Source organism: Gorilla gorilla, chromosome 6 (genome assembly GCF_029281585.2).
Source record: "Gorilla gorilla gorilla isolate KB3781 chromosome 6, NHGRI_mGorGor1-v2.1_pri, whole genome shotgun sequence".
NCBI lineage: Eukaryota > Metazoa > Chordata > Mammalia > Primates > Hominidae > Gorilla > Gorilla gorilla.
Genome location: NC_073230.2, coordinates 122,855,326 through 122,874,819, shown reverse-complemented (window position 1 = coordinate 122,874,819; position 19,494 = coordinate 122,855,326). Strand labels below are relative to the sequence as shown.

The window sequence follows — 19,494 nt, the reverse complement described above, 5'->3', positions numbered from 1 at the left end:
TACTAAAAATACAAAAATTAGCTGGGTGTGGTGGCATGCACCTATAATCCCAGCTACTCAGGAGCCTGAGGCAGGAGAATCACTTGACCCAGGAGTCGGAGGTTTCAGTGAGCCAAGATTGCCACTGCATGCCAGCCTGGTGACAGAAAAAGACTCCGTCTCAAAAAAAAAAAAAGAAAAGTTCGGAAAATTTGCACCCTGATAATGTGATAGAAAAGAAAAACACATTTCATGAGGAGAAATTCAAGCCGGCTACAGAAATTTGTATAACTAATGGGAAGCCAAATGTTAATCACTAAAACAATGGAGAAAATGTCTCCAGAGCATGTCAGAGACCTTTGTGGCAGCACCTTCCATCACAGGCCTGGAGGCCTAGGAGAAAAAAAATGATTGCATGGACCAGGGCAGTGCCCCCCCATGGTTTGCAGCCTAGGAACTCAGTGCCCTGCATCCCAGTTGCTCTAGGCATCCCAGTTGCTCTAGGCTTACAAGGGGTGAAGATATAGCTTGGGTCATGGCTTCAGAGGGTGCAAGTCCAAAGCCTTGGCATCTTCCATGTGGTGTTGAGCCTGTGGGTCCACAGAAGTCAATACTTGAGTTTTGGGAACCTTTGTCTAGATTTCAGAGGATGTACAGAATTGCCTGGATGTCCAGGCAGAAGTTTGCTGCAGGGGAGGGACCATCATGGAATACCATTGCTAGAGCAGTGTGGAAGGGAAATGTGGGATCAGAGCCCCTACAAAGAGTCCCCACAGGGGCACTGTCTAGTGGAGCTGTGAGAAGAGGGCCACTATCCACCAGACCCCAGAATGATATATCCACCAACAGTTTGCACCATGCATCTGGAAAAGCCACAGACACTCAACTCCAGCCTGTGAAAGCAGCCAGGAGGGAGGGCTATACCTTGGAAAGCCACAAGGACAGAGCTGCCCAAGACCAAGGGAATCCACCTCTTGGAACAATGTGACCTGGATGTGAGACATGAAGTCAAAGGGGATCATTTCAGAGCTTTAAGATTTAGCTGCCTCACTGGATTTTGGAATTGCATGGAGCCTGTAGCCTGTTAAATTGTGGCCAATTTCTCCTATTTGCAGTGGGTATATTTACCCAATGCTTGTAACCCCACTGTATCTTGTGAGTAACTAACTTGCTTTTGATTTTACAGGCTCATAGGTGGAATGGACTTGCCTTGTCCCAGATGAGACTTGGGACTGTGGACTTTTGAATTAATATTGAAATGAGTTAAGACTTTAGGGGACTGTTGGGAAGACATGACTGGTTTTGAAATGTGAGGACATGAGATTTGGGAGGGGCTAAGGCAGAATGATATGGTTTAGCTGTGTCCCTACCCAAATCTCCATCTTGAATTATAGCTCCCATAATTCACACATATCATGGGAGGGACCCCATTGGAGATAATTGAATAATGAAGGTGATTCACTACTACTGTCCTCATAGTAATGAATTAGTCTCATTAGATCTATTTATTAGTCTGATGGTTTTATAAGGGGTTTCCCCTTTGCTTGGCTCTCATTCTCTTTTGTCTGCCACTGTTTAAGATGCTTTTCACCTTCCACCATGACTGTGAGGCCTAACTAGCCATGTGGAGCTGTGGGTACATTAAACCTCTTTTTCTTAATAAATTACTCAGTCTTTGGTATGTTTTTATCAGCAACATGAAAATGGACTAATACAAGAACCAAGAGCAAACTAACTCCAAAGCTAGCAGAAGATAAAAAATGACCAAAATCAGAGCTGAACTGAAGGAGACTGAGACATGAAAAACCATTAAAAAGATCAACAAATCCAGGTGGATTTTTGAAGAAAGTAATAAAATAGACAACTATCTGGAAAAATAAAGAAGAAAAGAGAGAGGATACAAAGAAACAGAGCAGAAATGATGAAGGGGATATTACCATTGACCACACAGAAATACAAATAACCATTAGAGAATATTGTGAACACCTCTATGCCCACAAACTAGAAAACAGAAGAAATTGATAAATTCCTAGACACATACACTCTCCCAAGACTGAACCAGGAAGAAATTGAATCCCTGAATGGACCAGTAATGAGCTCCAAAATTAAATCAGTAATACATAGCCTGCCAACCAAAAAAGTCCATGACCAGATGTGTATTAGTCAGTTTTCATGTTGATGATAAAGATGTACACAAGACTAAGAAGAAAAAGAGGTTTAATTGGACTTACAGTTCTGCATGGCTGACGAGGTCTCAGAATCATGGAGGGAGGTGAAAGGCACTTCTTACATGGCAGCAGCACGAGAAAAATGAGGAAGAACCGAAAGCAGAGACTCCTGATATACCCATTAGATCTCGTGAGACTTATTCACTATCACGAGAATAATACGGGTAAGACCGGCCCCCATGATTCAATAACCTCCTCCTGGGTCCCTCCCACAACATGTGGAAATTCTGGGAGATACAATTCAAGTTAAGATTTGGGTGGGGAGACAGCCAAACCGTATCATTTTTCCCCTGGGCCCTCCAAATCTCATGTCTTCACATTTCAAACCAATCATGCCTTCCCAACAGTCCCCCAAAGTCTTAACTAATTTCAGCATTAACCCAAAAGTCCACAGTCCAAAGTTTCGTATGAGACAAAGCAAGTCCCTTCCACCTATGAGCCCATAAAATCAAAAGCAAGCTAGTTAGTTCCTAGATACATTGGGGATACAGGTATTGGGTAAATACTGCCATTACAAATGGGAGAAATTGGTCAAAACAAAGGGGTTACAGAGCCCATGCAAGTCTGAAATCCAGTGGGGCCATCAAATTTTAAAGCTCCAAAATGCTCTCCTTTGACTTCAGGTCTTACATCCAGGTTGTGCTGATGCGAGAGGTGGGTTCCCATGGTATTGGGCAGCTCTGCTGCTGTTGCTATGTAGGGTACAGCCCCCCTCCAGGCTGCTTTCACAGGCTGGTGTTGAGTGTCTGTGTGGCTTTTCCAGGTGCACAGTGCAAGCTGTCAGTAGATCTATCATTCTGGGGTCTGGAGGACAGTGGCCCTCTTCTCACAGCTCCCCGAAGCAATGCCCCAGTGGGGACTCTGTGTGGGGTCTCCAAACCTACATTTCCCTTCTGCACTGCCCTAGCAGTGGGTCTCCATGAGGGTCCTGCCCCTGCAGCAAACTTTTGCCTGGGCATCCAGGCATTTCCATACATCTTCTGAGATTTAGGCAAAGGTTCCCAAACCTCAATTATTGACTTCTGTGTACCCACAGGTTCAACACCACATGGAAGCTGCCAAGGCTTGGGGCTTCTACCCTCTGAAGCTGCAGCCCAGGCTGTATGTTGGCCCCTTTCATCCATGGCTGGAGTGGCTGGGACACAGAGCACCAAGTCCCTAGGCTGCACACAGCATGGGGACCCTGGGCCCAGCCTACCAAACCACTTTTCTCCTGGGCCTCCGGGGCTGTGATGGGAAGGGGTGCTGTGAGGGTCTCTGACATGGCCTGGAGACATTTTTCCCTTAGTCTTGGAGATTAGCATTAGGCTCCTTGCTACTTATGCAAATTTCTGCAGCTGCCTTGAATTTCTCCCCAGAAAATGGTTTTTTTCTTTTCTGTTGCATAGTCAGGCTGCAAATTTTCCAAACTTTTGTGCTCTGCTTCCCTTATAAAACTGAATGCCTTTAACAGCACCCAAGTCACATCTTCAATGCTTTGCTGCTTAGAAATTTCTTCTGCCAGATACCCTAAATCATCTCTCTCAAGTTCAAAGTTCCACCCCTCTCTAAGGCAGGGGCAATATGCTGCCAGTCTCTTCACTAAAACATAGCAAGAGTCACCTTTGCTCCAGTTCGCAACAAGTTTCTCATCTTTGTCTGAGACCAACTCAGCCTGGACCTTATTGTTTGTATTGCTATCAGCACTTTGGGCAAACCCATTCAAGAAGTCTCAAGGAAGTTCTGAATTTTCCCACATTTTCCTGTCTTCTTCCGAGCCCCCAAACTGTTCCAACCAGTTCCAAAGTCACTTCCACATTTTGGGGTATATTTCAGCAATGCCCCACTCAACTGGTACCAATTTACTATATTAGTCCCTTTTCACACTGCTGATAAAGACATACCTGAGACTGGAAAGAAAAAGAGGTTTAATTGGACTTACAGTTCCACATGGATGGGGAGGTCTCAGAATCATGGTAGGAGATGAAAGCCACTTCTTACACGGAGGTAGCAAGAGAAAAATAAGGAAGAAACAAAAGCAGAAACCCCTGATAAACCCATCAGATCTCGTGAGACTTATTCACTATCATGAGAATAGCACTGGAAAGACTGGCCCCCGTGATTCAATTTACCTCCCGCTGAGTCCCTCCCACAACACGTGGGAATTCTGGGAGATATAATTCAAGTTGAGATTTGGTTGGGGAAATAGCCAAACCATATCAAGATGGTTTTACAGCTGAATTCTACCAGATGTACAAAGAAGAAATTGTACCATTCCTGCTGAAACTATCCAAAACAGTTGAAGAGGAAGGACTCTCCCCTAATTCATTCTATGAGGCCAGCATTATCCTGATACCACAACCTTGCAGAGATACAACAATAAAAGAAAACTTCAAGCCAATATCCTTGATGAACATTGTTGCAAAACTTCTCAAAAAATGCTGACAAAGCAAATCCGGCAACACACCAAAAATCTTGTCCACCATGATTGAGTAGGCTTTATTCCTGAGATACAAAGTTGGTTCAACATCTACAAATCAATAAATGTGATCTAAACAGAACTAAAGTCAAAAACACATGATTATCTCAATAGATGCAGAAAAGACTCAATAAAATTTAACATCCCTTCATGTTAAAAACTATCAATAACATAGGTATTGAAGGAATAAACCTCAAAATAATAAGAACCATCCATGACAAACCCACAGCCAACATCACACTGAATGGTCATAAGCTGGAAGCATTCTTCTTGAAAACTGGCACAAGGCAAGGATGCCCTCTCTTGTCACTCGTATTCAATGTAGTGTTGGAAATCCTGGCCAGGGCAATCAGGCAAGGGAGAGAAATAAAAGGCATCCAAATAGGAAGAGAAAAAGTCAAACTATCACTGTTTGCAGATGACATAACTCCACATCTAGAAAACCCCATAGTCTTGGCTCAAAAGCTCCTTCAGTTGATAAACAACTTTAGCAAAGTTTCGGGATATGAAATCAACAAACTATAATCACTAGTATTCCTATACACTGACAACAGTCACAACAAGAGCCAAATCAGAAATGTGATCCCATTTACAATGGCCACAAAAAGAATCAAATACCTAGAAATACAGCTAACCAGGAAGGTGAAAGGTCTCTATAATGAGAACTAAAAACCACTGCTCAGAGAAATCAGAGATGGCACAAACAAACAGAAAAACATTCCATGCTCATGGACAGGAAGAATGAATATTGTAAAAATGGCTGTATTGCCCAAAACAATTTACAGATTCAATGATATTTCTATCAACCTACCAATTACATTATTCACAGAATGAGAAAAAAACTATTTTAAAATTCACATGCAACCAAAACAAAGCTCAAATAACCAAGGAAATCCTAAGTGAAAAGAACAAAGCTGGAGGCACCATGCTACCTGAAACTCTAGTATAGGGTCAAACTCTAGCATAGGGTCAAACGCTAGTATAGGGTTACAGTAACCAAAACAGCATGGTACTGGTACAAAAACAGACACATAGACCAATGGAACAGAAGAGAGCAGCCAGAAATAAGGCTGTACACCTAAAACCATCTGTTATTTGATAAAGCAGACAAAACAAGCAAGGGGGAAAGTACTATCTACTCAATAAATGGTGCTGGGATAACTGGCTAGCCATATATGGAAGTTTGAAACTGGACCCCCTTCCTTACACCATATAAAACAATTAACTCAAGATGGATTAAAGACTTAAATATAAAACCCCAAAGTATAAAAACCATGGAAGACAACCTAGGAAATACCATTCTGAACATAGAAACACTCTGTACATTTGTTTAAGTTCCTTATAGATGCTGAATGTTAGATCTTTATCAGATGCATAGTTTGAAAATATTTTCTCCCATTCTGTAGATTACTCTGTTGATAGTTTCTTTTGCTGTGCAGAAGCTCTTAAGTTTAGTTAGGTCCCATCTGTCAATTGTTGCTTTTGTTGCAATTACTTTTGGTGTCCACTCTGGACAAAGATTTCATGACAAAGACACCAAAAGTAATTGCAACAAAAGCAACAGTTGACAAATGGGATCCAATTAAACTAAAGAGCTTCTGTATAGCAAAAGAAACTGTAACAGAGTAAACAGACAATCCACAGAATGGGAAAAATATTTTCAAACTATGCATCTGACAAAGGTCTAATAAAGAACTTAAACAAATGTACAGAATAAAAGCAAACAACCCCATTAAAAAGTGGGCAAAGGACCTGAACACTTTTCAAAAGAAGACATAACATGCAGCCAAGAAGAATATGAACAAAAGCTTAATATCACCGATCGTTAGAGAAATAAACATCAAACCCGCAATAAGAGAGCATCTCACACCAGTAAGAATGACTATTATTAAAAAGTAAAAAATAAAAGGTGCTGGCAAGGCTGTGGAGCAAAGGAAATGCTTATACACTGTTGGTGGGAGTGTAAATTAGTTCAACTATTGTGGAAAACAGTGTGGCAATTCCTCAAAGACCCAGAAACAGAAACATCATTCCACCCAACAATACCATTACTGGGTACATACCCAAAGGAATATAAATTGTTCTATTACAATGATACATGCACACATATGTTTATTGCGGCACTGTTGACAATAGCAAAGACATGGGATCAGCATAAGTGCCCATCAATGGTAGACTGGATAAAGAAAATGTGGTACATATACATGATGGAATACTATGTAGCCATAGAAGAGAATGAGATCATGTCCTTTGCAGGAACATGGATAGAGCTGGAGGCCATTCTCCTTAGCAAACTAATTCAGGAACAGAAAACCAAATACTGCATGTACTTACTTATAAGTGGGGGCTAAAGGATGAGAACACATGGACACATAGAGGGAAAAACACACACTGGGGCCTACAAGAGGGTGGGGTTTTGGAGGAGGGAGATCAGGAAAAATAACTAGTGAGTGCTAGGCTTAATACCTAGGTGACTAAAATCTGTATAACAAATCCCTATGACATGAATTTACCTGTATAACAAACCTGCACATGTACCCATGAACTTAAAATAAAAGTTAAAAAAGACATATGCATCCAAAAAACGAGTGAAAATATACATTGTCTAAATGTAACTATTAGAAATAATAAGTTTAAGTTTAAATTTAAAATAATCTTTTGATAATTCATAGTAACATAAATAGAACTTTAAATTTTGCCTTTCCCCCTAATTGCACAAAGCAATGATTCTAGGCTATCTGTATCATACCAAGGGATATTTGACTCTGGTATGGACTCCTTGATATTTCTTGGCTGATGCCTTTTAACTAGGGTGAAAGTGTGGGGTAAAAAATTAGCAGAGTTTTCGATTAGCATACAAGCACTTGAGTCCCTGCCACTGAATGGTTAACAAAATCAACAAAGTCAATAGTCACAAACATCATTATTTGCAGGTTTTCAAGTCCACACTTCTTTGAAATAGTGATGGATGGTCCCTTGCTGCTAATAAAAAATTGTAAAAATCTGTCTATGATACAAGAGTCCAATTCTAACATAATAAAGGGGAGACTATGGGCACAACACCTAAAGCCAAGTTTATGATTTCCCAATCAATAACCAAAGCTATTAGCACAAGAAAGTGAGATCCATAATGATGGAGAATTTCTGTTGTTCCCTCTCTCCATTAGATGCTAGGGTATTGAGAACAGATTCTATATTTTATAACTTACTTTGTAATCTTAGGATGTAACACAGTGCCTGACAGAGTAGAAGTCAATATACGTTTGCTTCACAAATAAATGACAACTTTCATGATAAAAGGTTCATATGTCTGCAGATTTCACAGTTTTGAAGAGATTTTCAGTAATATTCAGACATTTATACAAAGAACTTAAATGATTTCCAAGGTCACAGTTTCTTAATAATAAGCATGGCTCTAGAACTCAGGCCTACTTACTCCTAATACAGTGTGCTTAGCTGTATTTTTAAATATCAAAATGCATATACTATGAGCATAAATTTTATGGGTCAATTAAAAATTTCCTAACATATTATTAGATGGTATCTGTCTTTAAGCTTATAATATATTTTCCTTCTAGGGTTAATGCTGGAATCACACACACGTCAAGGGAGAATCCAGTTGACCACTGAAATTTCAATTTTCAGTGTAAAATGAAGAGGTTATCTCTGATGTGTGCTTGCTAAACACCTTAGAGATCTAGATTTCTGAATATATATTTGTATGTCTTTATTTTGGTCAAAATTTAAAGCACATTATGCAATCCCTGTAAAATAAGCCCTTGGTGCTTGAGTATTATACTAGTTTATCTTTCATAAATTAAGCTAAACAATCTGAATGCTGCCTTTGGTGGCCAAACTCTTCTGCTGTAACATGATCAATTATCTATATTGAATAATTCAACTCTTCAAGAAATAAGTGACACATCCCTTTACAAATGTAGCGACCAGCCTGGGCAACATAGTGAGACCCCCGTCTCTCCAAAAAAAAAAAAAATATAGCTGGATGTGGTGGCATATTCTTGTAGTCCCAGCTTCTAGGGAGGCTAAGACAGGAGAATTTCTTGAGCCCAGGAGGTCGAGGCTGCAGTGAGCCATAGTCACGCCACTGCACTCCAGCCTGGGCAACAGAACAAGACCATGTCTCAAAAAAAAAAAAAATTACCTATATCTTGCAAAGTTTCCATTCTGTTCTGACTTAACTGTGCATGTCCTATTGGTATATATGAACATTTTCAAAGAAAACTTTTCAGTGACTGACATCTGAAGAACAAATCTGTGTCTCAAACTATGTTTGAAGTGATATCCTTTCACTAGTAGTCTTTTAAAATACTAAATATCAAATTTAGTTCTAAGAGATTACATAATTCATTTTTATGACTTAGACCAGTGATTCTCAAATAGAAATATAGCAGTGTCTCTGAGGGAGAGAGAGAACATTATAAGATATTAAATTTATTAAAGGGTACATAAGCTGGAAAAGGTTGAGAGAGCTTGTCACAAAGAAAAATTATCTGGACACCCCTGGAGATCTTTCATCAAATGGAAAAGAGGAAGTTCACAAAAGTTAATTGATTTTAACAACATAAATGAAATCTAGAACAAATTAATTTTAATGACTGTTTTCAAAGAATGATTAATTTGTTAATTATGAATTCTAAAACTAGAAGTTGGCATATGTATGGAACAATATGGACAATATTGGACTGAGGGCAAGAGAGAGCTGAGTTCAAGTCAGTTCTCTGCTATTAAATAATAGAGTCCTTCATTGTTCTGAATTTATGTTTTCTTATGTGAATATGAAGGGACTAGCCTAGATGATTGCTAAATGACCTTAAAGTTCTACCCAATTCTTGTTATTTTTTTTTTTGTAAAAGCATTTTATAGCCCCCACACACACTAAAAATAGCACATAGTACATATGTAGAGGGATAATAGCTACAATTGTTTTCATAACTAGAACTTAAGTCCCTGACTATGGCAGACAGACTAGGAGATCATGCTTTTTTTTTTTTTTTTTTTTTTTGACACCTAGTTTCACTTTGTCTCCAGGCTGGAGGGCAATGGCGCAATCTCGGCTCACTGCAACATCCGCCTCCTGGATTCAAGCAATTCTCCTGCCTCAGCCTCCCAAGTAGCTGGGACTACAGGTGCACACCACCATGCCCAGCTAATTTTTGTATTTTTGGTAGAGACAGGGTTTCACCATGTTGGCCAGGATGGTCTCGATCTCTTGACCGTGTGATCCGCCCACCTTGGCCTCCCAAAGTGCTGGGATTACAGGCATGAGCCACTGCGCCCAGCCGGAGATCATGCATCTTAACCAAGTCTATATATCAGAATCACTTGTGAACCATCGTCCTCTTGGAAAATCTTATTTGAACATCTCTCCCAGTGATTTTTGACATCTATCTCTGGTTTTAAAAACTACAGGTCTAGACTCTCTCTTGACAAAACGTTTCTTTGGGTTGCAAAAACCTATGCTAACATGGGAAACAAATGCAAAATCATAATTAATTTCAAAATAGACCATTTCTTTCCTACCCATTTGTGGATAAACACAATCTCTCTTATTTGTGATTCTCACTGGATCAGAGCTGATCAGACCTTAGATATTTAACTTTTTTTTCTTGAACCCATAACAGTAGAAGATCAGGTAATAGAAACTCAGTTGGCACTGAGATACAGTATGTATAAATAAAGAGGAACACACATATGTATTTTAAGTTATATATGTATATATGTTATATACATATTTGCATATATTTCATACCTCATATCTTCTGTTTGCTCCTCCAAATCCACTTGCCACCCTTTCCACCATTTTCCTCCCTGTTTTCTGCTGCGGGAGACTGACCTGAATGAACTATAGTAGTTCCCATGCCCTCTGGCCAATAGGTAGCTCTGGTAGGACACCATAAAAAGGGAGAAGAATGAATTCAGTTTATTATGCTCCCGGATCACTCCTGACAAAGTCGTCTTCAACTGGCTGTGTCCTTTGACCAGGTCTCCAGTTGGTAAGCTCTTTATGGCACGCTTTGCTTTCAAGTTCTGATAAGTGTTCCCTTCCCTTATCCCTTGAAGGATGGTAAAAGCTCTGATGCAATTGACCCCAGTTTGTCACACTAGTTCTTGTGGCTTCTCTGCCTTTACACTTTATAAATAGACCCTTGTAAATAAATCCTCCTGAAATTATCTTATTTGAACATGCCATCTATTTCCTATTTACTGGGTTCCTGGCTGATACTGTTTTTTATGTTAATGGTACCTTTGAGAATATTTGATTAATACCAAAAATTATGGAATGCATGGAGACTTGAGCTTTAGTTTGTAAAAAAAAAAAAAAGAAGGAAAGAAAAAGCTTTAATTCTTCTAAAAACAGTATATCTTAGCAGCTGAAGAAGAGTGTGATAAATTGTGTTGAAATTGAGGTAGTGGTGGATATGAGAAAATGGGACATTGGTCTGATCAGTGATATGGAAATAAAGCAAGGAAATGTGAATTTTAACTGAATGCAAACACCAAGTCACAAGGCTGAGGCTGTTAGTATTTCTTTTCATGCTCCAGAGACACTTGATCTATAATATTGCATTCATCTGGGGGCAGCTCATTAACAGAAAAATACAGGCAAGCTGGAAGGAGTTCACAGAGGAGTAACAAAATGGTAAAAAGCACTGGAGGATTGACGTGAGAAGAGATTAAAAAGATGAAATCACTCTGCTTTAGCTAAGTGGTGACTAAGGGGGAACATGTCAACTGTCTACAATTATGTGAAGGTTATAAATTCCAAAAGAAAGGCAGTGATTACTACAAATCAAGGTAGTGCTCTGTGTAAAGAGACACATTAACAAGGGAAAAGTTTAGATCAAATAACAGGACCATTTTCTAATGTAGAGCTGTATTATGTCTTATAAAGCTAAGTGTTACACACTATAGCCTTTGAAAAAGACAAAAATGAAACAAATTACAAATCATTTCTTAATGATATATATGAATTCTCTGTAGCTAGATAGATTACATATCTATCCATCTATCTATTGATATACCTTAGAAATCAGCCTTTTACAAACATATATCGGAATTAAAATAGTGACCGGTGCTATTACTATAGGTTTTGTGCTAGACGTTTAACAAGAATCTTGTTTAATTTTAAACATTGTACTTTGACAATTAAGGCAACTGTGGGTTAGAACATCTGAGTAACATTCGGAAGGTCATCCAGCTAGTAAGCAGCAGAGCCAGGAAATGGACCCAGGGGTCTTCATTTCCATTCCTTTGCTAACTAACTCCTGGATAGTTAAAATATTTCAGTACATTATTATATCTTAAATTTTCATTATCCCATTATTTACATGGCTATATGAACTATTTTACTAATTTCCATAAAGCATTTTGTTGCTGATTTCCTTGACTACATAGCAATGTATTTCAGGTACCTTGAAATATAGCTACTTGTGGTCATCAAATCTGAAAGGCACAGACATTTCCACAGCCATTACCCGTTCTTGAGCAATCCATGTGGTCACCACCCATTCTAGCTATGTGGATGAGATAAAGCTCAAATAATTTCATTTCTTTATCCTTCTAGACACTAGTCACTTATAATTTTAGAAAATAATTTCTCCATCCACTACTTTATGCAATTCAAATTACCTAATAAGTTATACCATATTAATGAGGTTTTCATTTGAAAGAAATTATGCTATTGGGCTCTTTTTAAAAAGAAAAACTAATCACCTTTCACACTTCGTATATTTTTTCAGTTTAATTAATAGATATTTTGAAAGAAAACCATGCTCATGTATAATATTTCAAACAGTACAGCAGACCATAAAGTAAAATGAATAGAGCCCCCATTCCTCTGCCATCTTTAAATTCTGTGGTTAGAAGTAAATACTGCTAACATTGTCTTTTGTATCCTTCCAGGAGTTTTCTATGTACATATCTGTGCACATTTTCTTTTTTTTCACTTAGCCATTTATCTTGGTTATCTTTCCATATTAGCACATAAAGTGCTACTTTCTCCTTCTAAAACATTCTATTGTATGGGTTATTTATCCAATGCTCTTTCGAGAGGGACATTTGACAGGTTTGTAGAGACTGTTAAATGCACAATTCTGTTATGAACATAGATCTCTATTTATCTTTGTATACTTTCCTGACAGAGCAAATTTCTAGCTGGGGCATTTCTGGGTCAAATTGTGTGCAGTTAAAATTTTTATAGGTTTTTACCAAAATGACCATCCCCCAACTTGGGTTTTATGACATAAAAAATACGTGACAGTTTAAGCAGGCTGTTCATACTTTAAAACTCATATTGAATTTCAGGTGTGATGGTATCAACTTCTGCTTTGTGGGCATAAAATGGCCATTTGCAAAAGAACATTTTATTCTACGTAGATGTATTAGTCCTGGATCAGGCTTACCTTTGCCCACTTATATTTGCAAGTCAATAACACATGTCTTATCTGTATTTTCCCATGGCTTAATTAAAATAAATGTACTAATGTTTAAAATAATGAATTTGATTACTTCTTTGTTCTAGGCTTTTGCTTGGGTTATTTCTTCTACCTGGACAATCTGCCTTGCTCCAACCTTGCATGTCTAAATTCCACCTACCCTTCATGCTTTATTTAAAATGATACCTTCCCCATCTGAATCATGTTTCCTTCCTCAGAACTTTCAGCACCTCTATTTAACCCTTTTGTAATAAAGCTATACATTTATAAATCCCTGAAAATGATAGCTGTCATTATTAGTAGGCTCTGGATCTCTTCAGTTCTATAAATGTTCTTATCTTTCCCTGTTTGCACTTACCTGCTCCATGGATTAATTTAGACCAAACTACATATTCAGTATTGTGATACTACTTTTATTTTATTTTAAAAAAATCCACATTTTCATTTTTAACATCAACTAATTAAAATAATATTTTTATCCTAAAGTTCCAGGATTTCCAATACAGCAGAACATGATTTAAAAATACCTGTTTGGAACTTAGCTCATAAACAAATACAACTTTAAAAACTGCCAGTTAAATCTGAAACACACTGGCAGGAGTAGCATGGATGCTATCATATTCAAGGCCTTTAGGGGGAGGCTAGCAGGGTTGCAGGCTAGCATAGTTGACACGCCATTGGACCTATTTATAGAGCTGAGTTCTTTTTGCAATGTCAACTGTAACATTATACCTATTTTAAGCCTTAGTATCTCAAATGTCAGCCTCTACTAGTCGTACAGTTCTCTCTTATTTGATATCAGAGAGCCCAATGGAGCCTTCTGAAGTACCTAGTCAGATTAGCAAAGATAATTTTTTAGAAGTTCCTAATTTATCTGACTCTCTTTGTGAAGATGAAGAAGTTACTTTCCAACCTGGTTTCTCCCCTCAACCGAGTAGACGAGGTTCTGATTCTTCTGAAGACATATACCTGGATACCCCATCTTCTGGTACTAGAAGAGTTTCATTTGCTGATTCCTTTGGATTCAATCTTGTGTCTGTTAAAGAATTTGATTGCTGGGAATTACCGAGTGCTTCAACCACTTTTGACTTAGGGACGGACATTTTCCACACAGAAGAATATGTTTTAGCCCCACTGTTTGACTTGCCTTCTTCAAAAGAAGATCTTATGCAACAACTCCAAATACAGAAAGCAATACTGGAGTCAACTGAGTCTCTTCCTGGGTCTGCAAGTATCAAGGGTATTATTCGAGTTTTGAATGTTTCTTTTGAGAAGTTAGTATATGTAAGAATGTCTTTAGATGACTGGCAGACACATTATGACATTTTAGCAGAATATGTTCCTAATTCATGTGATGGTGAAACTGACCAGTTCTCCTTTAAGATTTCATTGGTTCCTCCTTATCAAAAAGATGGCAGTAAAGTTGAGTTTTGTATACGTTATGAGACTTCTGTTGGTACATTTTGGTCAAATAATAATGGCACAAATTATACATTCATTTGTCAAAAGAAAGAACAAGAGCCGGAGCCTGTAAAACCATGGAAAGAAGTTCCTAACAGACAAATAAAAGGCTGCTTAAAGGTAAAATCAAGGTGAGGATATGTCTTACATATTTTATTATTCACAATCTTAAAGTTTTTATGTCATTCTTTACTTCATGTGTTGTAAGAAAGTGACTCTATTTAAAAATATACTGCTGCTATGTAAAAAACAATGGTGCCAGGCTTTAACAAGGTCAAAGCTATTCAAATAATAGCACTGTGTAACCCTTTCTACAAATGTGAGAAAAAATATGGCTGTAATGCAATAGGTTGGGAGAGAAGTGCACTGTGTATATTACTTGCCTAATGAGTTATAAATTATTCCTGCTCAAACCATGAAATCTAGATTATTCACATATAAAGTTATTTACTTTGACATTTAAAGTACTTTTATTTTCAGTCGTTTTTAAATGTCTATGCTTTCCTTTGAAACAGTTTTGATTAACATAAAACTATATTTCAATATGTATCTAGTTCTCAGAAATTTGTAAACTTCTCCCAAAAGCTGCAAAGAACTTCTTCATAACTGTTTTGAGTTATACAGGGATGTTTGAAGTGATACATGTTAATTTAAATTATAAAAGAAATGACCTTAATGATTAAGAGAAAGACATAAGTATATCAGTGATATATGAGTTACACACAAAATTTCATTAATTATAACCAAGAATAACATTATGGAACACAAATTAGTATAATTTAGTAAAAGTCAATGGAGCAGAACAAAAAATGACCCAAATATAAATAGGGATATTCAGCTATATAGATTAGAGATTTGGGATGTGACCCCTCATTAGTAACCTTGCTCTCTTGTTAATGTGAAAAATAAGAAAAACTGGCATTCAGCTGTCTCGATAGTACCTAGCTGGCTAATTTCTGTGACACTAGGTAAGTAGAGAAAACATTCAGGAGAAGTGAGACTCCTTCTGCTCCTCAGTATCCCAGAGGGAAAGTCTACATTGCTCCAGCCACAGGCAAATGTTTGATCATCCTCTGAGTGGTCCATCTTAACTGTCCCTAAACCCAAGGATTTTGGTAACTGTACCAGAAATAGTGTAATGTAGGAAATAGGAAATATAGGAAATAGGAAAGGAACTGTTTTGGAATCAAGACACCCAGATTTAATTCTCTAAAGGGAATTTAATACAAAGCATAAGATATGATATTGGGAAATTTTTTTAAAAATTGTGCTTTAAACGATAAATAATAACTACTAAATGCATTGTTTCAATGTATTAATAAACTAAATGCAGTATAGATGGAAGCAATTCAAACATATACATTATGTTTATTTTCATTTTCCTTTAAAGTCATTTGAAATATTGGCTTAATCAACTTTGTGAATTAGGCCAACTTTCTTGGTCTAAATCAAACTTTCTTTGATTTTAACTGATGCTGTTAGGAAAGAGAGTATAATAATAATCTCTACATAGGCTAAAATAATAATTTAGATGTTTATGAAATTACTCTAACACATTAGCTACACTAACAAAATAAGTTCAACATTATTTAGCAAACTAATTTATATGCATAAATATATACATATTAAATACTTTAGAAATGAGATAATCATTAGTGAATATCTGTTAAACACACTGCAACTTGCTCTATATGTTAGAGAAAACAAAATTTAGAAAAGGCGCAGCATTATTGTCTAAAAGCTCATAAAAGAGGCAGTGTTGAACTCAGCGGATTTTTCTGCAATTTAATGCAGTTTTAAAATTCAAGCAATACCTGCTGAACTGTGGTTTGGATAGGGGATTCCTTTGATTCCTTTGATATGCCAAACTTGACTGATACCAAGGCAAAGACTAGCCAACTGATAGGCCTCAGCTTCTACCTTGGTCATAATATTTTTGGAACTTCTCCTAGTTGAAGATATGTAGAACTATATGTATCCACACATACATTTGTATTCAGAACAGTAATCATTGGATTCACAGCGGACACCATTCAAGTTTTAATATTGCTTTGGGGAAAAACCTGAGAAGAACTAAACCACAAAATGGTCTGAAGGCCTGTAAAGTTTCCTAATGAGTTATAAAAATGGAAAAAATCTCTCTCCCTCAAAACCACAAATACATTTTCTGCACTTCTGTAACTTAAAAATGACCAACATAATTCGAACCACATTTTGAAAAAAGCATTTGCCTCTGGAGGAGGCATTTTGTGCTGAATTTCAGTCCAACATGAATTTTTACATCTGATTTATATACCACTCAAAATGGAGTGTATAAAGGAAATCCTGACAGATCCTTAGAACAGCATGTGCCATAATAGAATATTTGTACAGCTTTTCCATGATATAATTTATATGCAATGGGGTTTCAAATATTCCTAAAACTCACACAAGAGAGCATTATCAAATTTCTAAATGAATATTGCAGTTGGATTTTATTGTGAAGAGTTTGGTTAGAGAAAAATAGCACACCTTATTGGTGTTATTTTACAAAATGTGTACTTGACTAAAATAAAAATGAACTAATACTTATTTGATCAAAAATTATAGCTACTAAAATCTCTTCTCTCCAAATAGTTACAGAATCTAAATGGGTCATTTCTGAGCATTTCTACACTTCCTATGTAGCTTAATTTGGAGGTTATTTCTTTCAGAAGGTAAAAACAGAATATATATATATGTATATATATGTATGTGTATATATATGTATATGTATATATGTATGTATATGTATGTATATATGTATATGTATATATGTATATACATATACATACATATATATATGATTTTTTCTTTATACCTGCAAATACATTAGTAATAGTGTGTAATATCAGTCATAGCTAAAATGAAAATCAGGCTGCCCTAGTGTAGAGAATAACAGCTAACTTCAATTCTTCTTAATAAAAAAGTTAATTTGCTATCAGGGTCCCTGAGATTGTATCTTCTGAAAGTGTCAATAATCCCTTCTAATAAGTATGGAATGAATGAATGTGGAAATACATTTAGGTAGGATTTCTGTTAAGTCAATCACCCACCCAGGCATTATGTTTTCTCTATGGAGATTTTTCTCATGTTAAGAGTTTGCAAATCTCCACATTGGTGTGGGTTGTCTATTTTCTTTTGATGCCTGATAGTCTGTACACTTTGGACAGAAAGAAATATGTAGAGAGAAGGGGAGGCAGAGCTTGTAACTCATAGGCATGTGATTGAGAGTGACCCAAGGATATTTAATTGCACCGAAAGGCATGCAGCATGAGATACTTAAGTATCACCACATATGCTAGCAAACTAAGCAGATTCCTGATATATCTGATGGGTTTTATTTTAAAATCAATGACAAAAATGACATTGATATAAATCACATTAAATGTACTTAGACAAATAAGCTAAAATGGCATGCAAAACAATATAACCTCAAAGTTAAGATTTTAGGCTTCAAAGTTAAAGATATCTGAGTTTGAATCCAAGCTCTCCTACATGCTAGCAATATGAACTTGGGCAAGTTAAGCTTGTTTTTCTGGTATGTTAATTGAGAACAACTACAGCTCTATCTCATAGGGGTTGAGATTTCGGTGAAGTAATACATATAAACTTTTAGCACAGTGTCTGGAACATAATAAGTTATCAGTAAATGTTAACTGCTGTAAAAAGACAATGGTAACTTCAGCTTTAGGTGTATCTGAAAAACTGCAAGGCTCAAGCTGCACCAAAGTTCTTCTCCTCTTTCCTTTCAGGGCTTCTAAATTTTCAGCTTTGGAGAGCCATTCCTTTGTCTCTTGCAAGATTTTAATCAACAAGGAAGACTAACTGAACTGTAAATTTTCTTGAGATATGTGTCACTTTATAAATGAATTATCTTAAAGCTGGAAGAGAACTTAGTGAATGTTAAAATTTCCACATTTAATAGATGAAAAAATGAAGAACTAGACCAAAAGGGATAAAAAGGCATTCATTTAGGATTGAACAGACATGCATATTAATTTCAGTAAAGTTTACACTTAGTAGCTATGTGGCTGTGGGCATATTACTTCAGAGCTCAAAGCCTCAGTTTATTCACCTGTCAAATAAGGGTCATGACGTCTAGGGTCACATTGATTAAAATAAGTTTATATACTTAAAGCTTTTAATATAGCATGTTAGACACACATGAGGATATCATCAAAAGCCCTTCATCACAATTGTCCCTATTATTATCAAATCTTGTTCAGCTAATGTCCTGACTCTTGAACTTGCATTATTTCTCCATATATCATAGGTTTCCTTGTTTCAGGCTCCAAAACTTATTCAACAAATGTTTACTAAAGAACTGTATGTCAGGTTCTGAGTTGTTAGGCAGCAGTATCTAACTGAGAAATGTGGCTGGAGACAGGCGCCTGTGAAGACAAGAAGAGGCCCCAAGGGAAAAGGCCTTGAAAAGCAGAGAGAAATGAAGGGGAGAGAGAAAACACCAAAACCAAGTTCAGATTCTCTGGGTATACAGTAGAAGCCATAGATAAAAAATGAAATAAGAATTATTTCCACTTGAGGTTTTCTAGAATATGTGACCTAGAGCTGACACTGTGTACTTACTGGCCTGGGGGGTGGTCTCCCTTCTCAGCATCTTGGCTTTTTTTCCCCACTGCCTGCTAAATGTATGTTCCTAATGGCTGGGTACACCGGTTGAGTTCATCTGGTTTTGTATTTTATTAAGTGAAACCAATTTATTATTTTAAGTAAAGAAACTGCATGATATAGGTGTTTGATGGTATTTATAACTTGGCCAGGTGAATGCAAATAAAGTCCTAAATGACTTTAATGCCAAAGGAGAAAATTGATTAGTCCTCAATTTTTGTACTGTAGGAAAAAAACCAGGTACGTTCAGGAATAGGAGAGA

At 37.0% G+C, this 19,494-nt stretch overlaps 1 protein-coding gene across 1 annotated transcript in view; it reads left to right on the top strand.

Annotated features, from left to right (window-relative positions):
* Positions 1–13,868: 13,868 nt before the first annotated feature.
* Positions 13,869–19,494, top strand: part of PPP1R3A (protein phosphatase 1 regulatory subunit 3A) — a 42,296-nt gene continuing 36,670 nt past the window's right edge. Inside the window, exon 1 of the mRNA XM_004046078.5 lies at positions 13,869–14,713. Within this exon, the coding sequence (XP_004046126.3) occupies positions 13,878–14,713 (836 nt within the window). The 5' untranslated portion in view covers positions 13,869–13,877. The remainder of the gene's footprint in view (positions 14,714–19,494) is intronic.